Raw genomic sequence first — 10,969 nt, 5'->3', positions numbered from 1 at the left:
CTCCTGGAGTTCTCTGCCTGCCCCACCCTCCCCTGTGGGCAGCTGTGACCCACACCCAGCTGTTCTGGTGGGTGATGTGTCCATTGCAGTCATGGCAGCTTCTGGGCTGGGGCCGAGGGGGCTGCAGCCCAGGGTCCGGCTTCCCACCGAGGCTAAACGAAGGAATGGTTACGTGCTGACTGACACCCAGCCTGTGTGTTCCCCTCGTGGAAACGGCATCTGCAGCATGGACACGCACCCAATGGCCCTGGGTAAAGTGAAGTTTATTTGTAGGCTGTGGTTTAAAGGGTTTTTAATTGTGAAAAAGTGTTAAAGCCATGAATCGCAGGGCTCCACATCCCAGGGGCTTCCAGGCCGGCTCTCGAGTGAGAGGTAAGATCATGGTGAGGGCAGGGGTCTGGGCAGGCTGGGGGAAGGACTCATTTCTTACCCTTGCCCTTGCCCTTCTCCTTGCCCTTCTCCTTGCCCTTGCCCTTGCCCTTGCCCTTCTCCTCCTTCACTTTGCTCTTGCTCCGCTTCCTCTTCTTGGACCTGAGCATGGAGCGGACCAGGTAGCCCTTCCACAGGGCCTGGATGAGCGTGGCAGCCCGCACCATGTGCACCATCTCCTGCTCGGCTTCCAGCCTCTTCTTGGCGTTGATCTCCTGTTCGGCCTGGATCTGGGAGAACTCTTCCACCAGCACGTCATGCCGTCTCTTCAGCTCCTCCAGCTGGAGCTTCTCCTCTTTGTGGATGACATCCAACTCCTCGTACTCATCCTGGGGTGAGAGGCAGGGCGTAGGGGTCTCCAGGCACAGAGCACCGCCTGCCACCCTCTTCTGTTCCCACCCTTCCCGAAGGCGCTTCCGCCCCAGCAATGCCGCCTACACTAAGCCTTTCTGCATCTGAGGCCCAGATGAGAATGGGAGAGCTGATGCGGTCCATCTGAGTTTGCGGTGGGACCCAGCTGAAATAGTTTCAGGAAGGAGGAAAGAACACGGCTCATGGGCTGGGCAGGCTGGGCTTCCAATCTCAGCTCAGCCGCATCTTGAGGGGCTTCACCTTTCAAGCTGTCATTTTTCCTCATCTGAAACATGGGGACAATTCCAAACCCAGGAGCAGGGGTGGGAGCTATTTCCAGGATTAAATGACGGGATGGATGCAACGTCCATCCCCCCCCCCTCCCACCAGGCATCTACCAGAAGAAAAGTACTTCCAGAGGACACAGAGCTAAGTGGACTCGGTCTCTGCCATCATTAAACCACCACCCTCACTGGGAACAGAGAAACAAGAGCACAGCCTCCAAAGTCTCCCCTTCGTAGAGCACTCAGGATCAGACAGCACACGTGACATTGACCACTCAGAGGCTGATGTCACTTCCAGTGCTCACCAGGCCTCCCTGCCCCAAAGTTGGGGCTGTGGGCCACCGATGTTATCACAGAGCTGGGTGGAGGCTTAAGGGCACCCCGTTTTTAGGCTACTATTCCCTGAGCACCTCCTCCAGGCCAGATCCTGTGCTGTGCAAGCACCTGTGGCAACAGTGACTTGTTAAATCTCCACCATGGTTCCAGTGTGGCTGTTATGTGATCACATTCAGAAACGGGCTCAGAAAGGTCAAGTCCCTTGCTTAGGGTCACACAGCGAGTAAGTGCCACTAGGGTAGAACCTCCAGGTGACAATGGGGACTTTCTTGACCGCTGGAGCCCAGCACCTGGCACATCTAATCACTCGGTAGAAAGTTCCTGAGTGACTGACTGAAGTGGTGGAGGTGAATGCTTGAATCCCATGGGGATGAGTCCTGGCTTAGGGGGCTGCTAGCAGGAGCTGAGCAGGAAGGAACAGGGAGTCTGGGATATTGACAGTAGATGGAGCCAAGATCTTTGGGCCTGGTGTCAAGCACATCTTAGTGGCTCACAGCTTCTGGCTCCTTCCTTTCCCACCGCTCCCCTCACTGCCCCAGGCTAGACAAACCCTTGAGCCTAAGAAAGGGGCAGGGAAACCACTCTGGAGAGGCCCAGAACTTGGCATAGACCATGGACCATACTAGGGCTTCTCTACTCCACCCCTCACCCCCATTCCTAGAGGATCTTGGGAAACACACTTGAGAGAGACTTAGGCAGACAAATACCTGCTTTTCACTCATCTCCAAATCGTATTTCTGGATCCAGTTCTCAATTTCCGTTTCCACTTTATATTTTTTCTAAAAAAAATGCAATTAGTCATTGTGTGATGGACTAATATTAACAATAAAAAGCACTCAGCCCACTCTGCATCAGCAGGCCCTGCATCACGCCTCGCCTCCTGAATCCACATCACAAGGTACGTTCTCCATTTCACAGGCGAGGACACGGAGGACCAGATGTGCTAACACACTTGGCCCAAGATCACAGAGCTAATGGGTGGTGGAGCTTGGATTTGAAGACAGCAGTCCGGCTCCAGAACATTGTAGGCAGAGGCAGCAGCAGGTGCAAAGGCCCTGAGGTGGGAACAAGCTGGTGATGTTTAAGGAGTAGGAACTGAGCCAGTGTGCCTGGAATGGCGTGGCCAGGGAGGAGGATGGTCCCGTTGAGCTCAGAGTGAGAAGCTGTGTCACAGAGAGTGTGTCAGTAGTGGAAGGAGTTTGGTTTCTAACGTAAGGGAGAGTGGAAGCTGTTGGGTGGATTTAGATAGACAGTGGAGGAACATGATCTAATTTTGTTTTTAAAAGATCAGCTCCTGTACATACAATGGAATGCTATTCTGCCATAAAAAGGAGTGAAGTATCGGCCAATGCTACGTGGATGAACCTTGAAAGTGCAATGCTAAGTGAAAGAAGCCAGACACGAAAGACCACATATTGTATGATTCCATTTACATGAAGAGTCCAGAATAGGCAAATCCATAGAGACAAAAAGTAGATTAGTGGTTGCCAGGGACTGGGGCGGGGTGGGGGAGGGTGGAGAAGCTACTTAATGAGTACAGGGTTTTATCTGGAGGTGATGAAAATATTTTGGAACTAGATAAAGGTTGTGGTTGTACGACATTGTGAATATACTAAGTGCCACTGAATAACTTTAAACGGTTATATTTTGTGTTACGTGAATTTCACCTCAATTAAAAAAAAAAAATCAGCTCCTTAGTCCTATAGTGCAAGAGTTCGTAACTTGGGCACCACGGATGGGCTGGCTTCAGGGGGCCTGTGACCCAAGAATTGCGCCCCCCCCCATCCATGGGTATGTGCTTCTGTGCCTTTTCGTGGGGGAGAGGCCCAGTGCCTCCATTGGATGCTCAAAAGTGTAGTGAAACAAAAACGAATCTGAGAACAAGTGTTAGAAAGGGTGCCCTTTGTGAGGAAAGGGATTCGGAAGCAAACTGGGTGCATGCTGGGCCTGGGTCCTGGCTGAGACGATGGAGAAGGCAGATGAAAAAAGGATATTTATTGAGCACCTACTAGGTGCTACCAGCTGTCTACCCATCATCCCATCTAATTCTCCTAGCAACTCATTGAGGCCACTTCAATCACTTTCATTTTAAAAATGTGAAAACTAAGGCTCGGAGGGAGTTAAGAGATTTGCCAGAGGTTTCTGTGCGCCTTCATTTCCTTTGCGGGACAGGTGGGTATCATCCTCCTTGTGGGGCTCAGAGGAGTTCAGGAACTTGCCCAAGGTCACAGAGCTGGCGTGCAGCAGGACCTGATCTCTCTGCCCCAAGCCCCTGGGACTGTGTGCTGCTCCCTCCCGCCTCCCGAGGGATACGGGGTCCATCCTGGGCTTCCCTGCACCCTTCTCCCCAGGGAGCTGCTCCCCACCCCAAGCCCTGCGCCTGGCCCTCCCTTCACCCCCTCCCCTGCCCCAGGGGCCCCGTTGCCCCCACCGCCCCGCTTCCCCGGGGCACCTTCCTCAGCGCCTGCTCCGCCTGCCGGTTCTCCATGACCAGGCTGTTGAACTGCGACCGCAGCAGCAGGATCTCCTGCTGGATCTTGGCCACCCGGGCCTGCGAGGCCCGGAAGTCCGCCTTCTGCCGCCTCTCCGCCTCCTGCTTGGTGCGAAGGAGGCTGTTCTCTGAGAACCTGAGCACCTGGTGCAGGTGGTTTTTCAGTTCTTGGATCACGAAGTTCTCCTTCTCCACCTGGGCCAGGAAGAAGAGAGGCTCCAGGGTACCTCCGCCATCATCAGCTGTCGCAGGAGAGGCTGACATGCCTGCAGCCCCCTCAGGACGGGGCGCTACTACCTCACCAAATCCCAGCCCTGGCCCCGGAGGACGGACGGGGACAGCCTGCCTAGAGACCGGGAAATTGAGGCTCAGGGTGGGGTTGAGTCTGGCTGGGGTTGTGCAGCTGAGATGGAATTTGAAGCCAGGTCTGTCTGATCCAGAGCCCACGTGGCCACCATCCTCTGTTTCCCGGCGTGAGTGAAGTGCACAGGCGCGCCTGAGCGGGGTCACAGGAGGAGAGGTCTGCGACAGCGCGACACTCCTGCCCGGGGCACAGCAAGGGAGTGCCTAGTTGCCAGGGACACTTGGCGCGATGCATGAAAGTGTGAGCTAAACACACACTGCAGGGATTGCCCCCCCCCCAGCTCTCCCCTTGAGGGCCTGCCTTGGCTCCTGCCCCTCAGTCGGTTCTAAAACAGGAATTGGTTGTAGTGAGGTGGATGGACCTAGAGTCTGTCATACAGAGTGAAGTAAGTCAGAAAGAGAAAAACAAATACCATATGCTAACACATGTATATGGAATCTAAAAAAGAAAAAAAGAAAAAAGGTTCTGAAGAACCTAGGGGCAGGACAGGAATAAAGACGCAGACGTAGAGAATGGACTTGAGGACACGGGGAGGGGGAAGGGTAAGCTGGGACAAAGTGAGAGAGTGGCAGGGACATATATACACTACCAAATGTAAAACAGATAGCTAGTGGGAAGCAGCCGCATAGCACAGGGAGGTCAGCTCGGTGCTCTGTGACCACCTAGAGGGGTGGGATAGGGAGGGTGGGAGGGAGATGCAAGAGGGAGGAGATACGGGGATATATGTATACGTATAGCTGATTCACTTTGTTATACAGCAGAGACTAACACACCATTGTAAAGCAATTATACTCCAATAAAGATGTTAAAATAAATAAATAAATAAATAAAAATTAAAAAAAATAAAAATAAAATAAAACAGGAATTGGGGTTGGGGGGCGCCGCTGTTTCGTAAATAAACTCCAAAGGCTGATCACAAGCGCTAGGGTGTCCCTCTGAACACACCGGTGCTGTGGCTGGCTCAGGCCAGCAGCCTCGGGCTGGGGGCAGCTGGCAGCAGGGCCGCAGCGGGTCTGAGCTCACTTCCTGTACTCAGGGAGTGGGAGGCGGGGTGGGGAGGGGTTTGAGGCAAGCCTGTCCTGTGGGCAAGTCTTCAGCCTTCAGGGGTTGGCTTTGAAGCAGGCAGTACTATTCGCAGTCAGAGCTTTTCTTGTGGACCCCTCAACATGCCTTACTGGTGTCATCCTCTCATTTTACACTGAGATCCAGTGACCTGATGAAATCTGCCCACCTGGCAGAAATGGAATTTGACCCCAGATCTGTCCAACTTGGCAGCCCCAAGCTGTTTCCACTACCCGAATGAGACCAGCAAAGCCACTTGGAAGTCCTCTTCCTGTCCCTAGGTGACACCCCTCCAACCTATGAGTGGTCTCTCCTGAGCACCCAGGAGCCTGTCATCTCTCTACTCAGCAGATAATTACCTTGTCCCCCTTTTTGTGCCAGGCCCACTAGGGACACAGTGGAGGGCCAAGAGAGACAAGGTCCCTGTCCTCTTGTGGGGGAACCAGACCCCAATCATATCATCAAATCATCACACAAATACTCATCAACAAACCCTGATGAATGCTTTACAGGACAAAGTCGGAGAGAACATAAGGAAGGGGGGACCCCCCTGAGCTAGTGCATCGGGGAGGGAGGGTGGCCTTGATCTCTCATCTATCAGAGGGCGATGAAAATGTGGCAGTGCTGGCTGGCTGTCCCCCAGAACCTGTCCTCCCCAGAAAGGCTGTAGAGCAGAACGTTTCACTGGGAAGGTGGCCCCAGCTACAGACCACTTTCCCAGCATCTCTAGTACTGGGTGTAGCTAAGAACTGTATGAATGCTGCTTCTAGGTGATGTCCCAAAAGGGCAGGACAAAGTCCCCTCCTCCCCTTTCCTCCTTCCTGCTGGCTGGACCAGTGGCGACATGACGGTGGAAAGCTGGAGCAGCCGTCTGGGTCCACAGTTAGAAGTCCCATGTGGGGGACAGCAGAGAAGCCAGCAGCAAGGAACCTGGACCCCTGACGAGTTTACGAAGCAGAGCTTCCATGCCAGCTCTCTGTTAAACAGAAATACATCACCAGCTTGACTAAGCCACTCTTATTTGGGGTCTCTGTTTTAGCAGCCAAACCTATACTTATACGCCACTTCCCAGGGACTTTGCTAGTTGTTAGTGCGAAAATGTGTGTAAAGAATAACACATAGTATGTGTCCCCAAATGGTTATCATTAGGTTGGGATGATGTTATCCTTTCCCCTCTTAAAAATTCTTCTAGAGCTTCCACCCCTCCTACCTGCCCCTTACCCTCAGGACAAAGACCACATTCCTCAATTAGGCCTCAAAGGCCCTGTGTCATCTGCCAGCAAAACCTTAAATTAAGTATTTACTATCCAGCTTTGGCCTGGAAGGTCTCTCTCTACCTCACTTGCCTGGTTCACTCCCTCTCATTCTTCATGTCTTGGCTTCAACGTCCCTGAGTTCCAAGTTCAGGTCTCCTATAACACTCTCTTATAGCACCCTATACTTACCCTTCCTGTACTTCTCAAAACTGTAATTAAATCAGCTCTTTAAGACCTACCTTCCCTATCATGAACTCCATGAGGCTGGGACCATGTGGACTCATCATTTATAAGATCTGGCACCTGGTAAGTGCTCAAAACAATATTTATGGAGTAAATGAATGAAAACAGCTATTTAAATCACTGAGGAAAAAACCCAACTGCCAGGCTTCCCTGGTGGCACAGTGGTTGAGAATCTGCCTGCCAATGCAGGGGACACAGGTTCGAGCCCTGGTCTGGGAAGATCCCACATGCCGCGGAGCAACTAGGCCCGTGAGCCACAACTACTGAGCCTGCGCGTCTGGAGCTTCTGCTCCGAAACAAGAGAGGCCGCGATAGTGAGAGGCCCGCGCCCTGCGATGAAGAGTGGCTCCCGCTTGCCACAACTGGAGAAAGCCCTCGCACGGAAACGAAGACCCAACACAGCCAAAAATAAATAAATAAATAAATAAATAATTAAAAAAATAAAGGAATTCCTTTAAAAAAAAACAAACAAACAAATGCCAAAAGATTTGGGCTCCTCCCTGGGGCTCCTTCTATAACCTGACCAATATTGTGCAGTGATACCTCTGCATCCCTGTTCCTCATGCAGGCTGCCAATTCATTTTCCAGAGTATCGATGATTTCTTGGTTCCTCTGATTCCGTCTGGTGATGTCCTGGATGAACTGAGTCTTGTCTCTGGCTTCCATGGGACTAGTGAGCAGCTTCTCAAACAGGAAACCTCGGAGTTCTACCAGGCTATCAATAAAACTCTGGGCTTCTGCACTTCTGCCCAGGGTCTGCACCTGCAACAGACTGGCAGCCTGGGGGTTACTGAGCAGCAGTCTCACGACGTTCTTGGTGGATCCTTTGATCCGTTGCATAAGGGGTGGGAGGTGGGATTTCTGCACCTTTATGGAGAGGACACGGTCTCGGAACCACAGTTCATCCTTGAACTCCTCTTCCTCCTGCAACTGCCTTTCTTCCTCCTGCAGGTAATTGACGCGATCCAGGAGGATCTGGCAAAGGTCCTCCTGCTCTCTCACTGCTTTCATGATGTCCTCCCCCAGCATCCCCTCCGAATTCTTGGAACTGGATGCCACGTTTGACAGCAGGGTCACCAACTCCACCTTGTGAATGGTCTCGTCCAGGACGGACATGATCCTTTTGGTCTCGATGGTGGTGAGTTTGGTCTTGGTAGGAGGCAAGGGTTTTGGCGGGGTGGTGGACTTTTTGGTCGTCTGTGCTATCAGCCTTACTTTGTTGACGTCAGGGTCTTGGTAGAGAGGGGCCACGGCAAGGACGTCCAAAGCCATTTTATGAGCGGTGTTCTTAGCCTTTGTACGCCCTGAGAGATTGAGACTTTGGTAGACTATCTGGGCTTCCTGCTTTTATTGTCTCTGGCAACCCTGAAAAAGGAAGGAGTAGGTAGTCAGCAGAGTCAGGCTGACATCGGGATGGCTGGTGTGGTTGACGTGGAGAGTTTGTCTCAGGTGCTCTGCAGCTTTTACACAGAACCTCTCAAGGAAGGCCGTTTTTAGCTTTGTAACAGTGCTCAGGGCCCCAAGGGTAAGGGGACCATGTGTGGAGCTGGGTCTCAGGCACATGTGTCAGGCAGGGACCAACCAGGAATACAGACATCATTCTAGGTATTCAAACACAGCAACCAGTTACGTGGGTGACGGAAGAATTGAGAGGCCAACCAGGGGAAGGGAAAGCCACCCTGCGACTGTCAATGGCAGGAAACCACGAGGAAGGAGGAAGCGGCAGGTTTGGGGATCAGGGCCGCCCAGGGCAAGCTGGAGCCATGCCATTTCCTGTCCAGGAGTCACTACAGCCCCAGTGGAGCTGTGGCCACTGCCGGAATTGCAGCCCAAAGCAGAGAGAAGAGGAGAAATCTGGGTTCTCCCTTTGTCCAGCCTTCCAATCTAACACCAGTGCCTCCCGCTGACCAAATCCAGTGGGAAACCAGCGACAAGGGAGGCTGGGCAATGCAGCCTGCAGGGGTCAGCAGCTGGAGACAGAGCAGAAGAGGCACAAGCAAATCATGGTGCTGAGAGCGAACAGCATGAGGGCCAGCACAGCGCATTTGCACTGGCTTTTAAGAATGGATTAAAGAAATCGGGGTGGGGATGAACGATGACTTCAAAGTACAATTTTAAAAATTTTTTGCTACACATGAAAAGGAGTGAAGCTGTGACACAGGCTACAACGTGTATGGACCTTGAATACACGATGCTCAATGAGAGAAGCCAGACACAGAAGGACACACAGTGTGTGATTCCATTGACAGGAAACGTCCAGAATAGGCAAATCCAGAGAGACAGAAAGTGGGTTAATTGTGGCCAAGGGGGTGGTGGTGGAGGGAATTGCAAATGATTGTTAAATGGGCACATGGTTTCCATCTGGGGGGATGAAAATATTCTGGAACTCAACGATGGGGATGGTGGTACCACATTGTGAATATTCTCAATATCACTAATGGTAAACGCTACGTGATGTGTATTTTACCATAATTTAAAACTAAATTTAGAAATAAATAAAACCCTAACCCCCCCCCAAAAAAAATTTTTTTTGCTACAGAAACAGACCCAGACATAGAAAACAAACTTATGGTTATCACAGGGGAAGGAGGGGGAAGGGATAAATTAGGAGCATGGGATTAACAGATACACATTACTATATGTAAAATAGATAAACAACAAGGATTTACTGTACAGCACAGGGAACTATATTCAGTATCTTGTAATAACCTATAATGGAAAAAATCTGAAAAAGATTGTGTACATATATGTGTATATATAAAACTGAATCACTTTGCTGTATACCTGGAACTAACACAATATTGTAAATAAACTATACCTCAATTTTTAAAAATATATTATAAAAAGCTGTTTTGCTAAATGCAATATTGTATACTGAATTGGCTCCTGGAACAGGAAAAGGACATTAGTAGGAAAACTGGTGATGTCCAAATAAAGTCGATAGTTTAGTTCACAGCATCATATCAGTGTTAATTTCTTAGCTTTGACAAACACACCAGGGTTATGTAAGATATTAACATCAGGGGGAGCTGAATGAAGGGCACATGGGAAGTCTCTGAACTATCTTTACAACTTTTCTGTAAATCTATAATTATTACAAAATTTAAAGTTTATTTAAAAGACTTTTAGAGGGACTTCCCTGGCAGTCCAGTGGTTAAGACTCCGCGCTTGCACTGCGGGGGGCACGGGTTCGATCCCTGGTCAGGGAACTAAGATCCTACATGCTGCACAGTGTGGCCAAATAAACAAACAAACAAACAAACAAACAAATAGATAAATAAATAAAAAGTAAAAGACTTTCAGAAGAAATCTATGGTTGCAATCAGAAATCAATAATTGATGTTGCGTATACGGCATGATGGCTAAGGGTACTAGCTTTTCAGCAGCCCCACTTGACTTTCAGATCCTTGCTGTGGGACCCTGGGCTGGTTATGTAATCCCCCTAAAGCCTGGACTTCCTCAGTCATTAAACAGGGATCATCACATGGGAAGTTTCTGGCACAGATCTTGGACATTGTGAGTGCTCGATAAATGACTAATATTACTAGCCCAGGGAAAACGAAATCTGAAGTCTAGGACTTCGGCGGTTTCCCAGTCTGCATCTCTGGGTCCAGCTGGAGATCCAGATGTACCTAATGAACGCCTGCTGCCCTGGATCAACATACCATATTGAAGATGGACCCCACCATGTCCCCACCCTTCACCTTGCCCATTCCTATCCCTTGTCTTGATGATCAGCAATTCTGCCACCCTAACTGCTCAAGCCAGAATCCTGAGTGCCACCTAAACTCTTCCTTACCCCCCGCATCCAACGTACCACCCAGTTATCTGTGTTCTCTCCTTGAGAGCTCCCAGTCCATTTCCTTCCTAGCAGCCTCTCTACCACCGAGTAACGCCCTTAATATCGCTCACTTGGATGATTAAAGAGCTTCTTCAATGGGCTGCTTACATCTGCTCCTGCTCCCGCAATAAAGATCATCCCTGTAGTCATCTATTCAGGTATTTATTGAGCCCCTGGGGTTATAAAAAAGATGCAAGGTATAGTTCCTGTCCTCCCAGAATTTACCTTCACTTCTTCTCAGCTCAAATATTAGTGTCATAGTGAGTGCTTTAGTGACTCCCGATGTAAAATATAAACCCTCTCCTTCTCCCC

The 10,969-nt window shown here is 50.4% G+C and overlaps 1 protein-coding gene across 2 annotated transcripts in view; it reads right to left on the bottom strand.

Moving 5' to 3' along the window:
• Nucleotides 1-64: 64 nt before the first annotated feature.
• Nucleotides 65-10,969, bottom strand: part of IQCD (IQ motif containing D) — a 22,932-nt gene continuing 12,027 nt past the window's right edge. Inside the window, exons 2-5 of one of the 2 annotated variants that reach the window (XM_007170879.2) lie at nucleotides 7,360-8,181; nucleotides 3,853-4,086; nucleotides 2,108-2,179; nucleotides 65-758 (exon numbers count right to left, since the gene is read on the bottom strand). In XM_007170879.2, coding sequence (XP_007170941.2) covers nucleotides 420-758; nucleotides 2,108-2,179; nucleotides 3,853-4,086; nucleotides 7,360-8,088 — 1,374 coding nt within the window. In that variant the 5' untranslated portion in view covers nucleotides 8,089-8,181 and the 3' untranslated portion in view covers nucleotides 65-419. The remainder of the gene's footprint in view (nucleotides 759-2,107; nucleotides 2,180-3,852; nucleotides 4,087-7,359; nucleotides 8,182-10,969) is intronic. The other variant, XM_057526838.1, reaches the window with a different exon arrangement.

The sequence above is a fragment of the Balaenoptera acutorostrata genome, chromosome 13, assembly GCF_949987535.1.
Source record: "Balaenoptera acutorostrata chromosome 13, mBalAcu1.1, whole genome shotgun sequence".
In the NCBI taxonomy this organism is placed as follows: domain Eukaryota; kingdom Metazoa; phylum Chordata; class Mammalia; order Artiodactyla; family Balaenopteridae; genus Balaenoptera; species Balaenoptera acutorostrata.
Note: the sequence above shows the minus strand (reverse complement) of the source record. Positions and strands in the feature narration are given on the sequence as shown.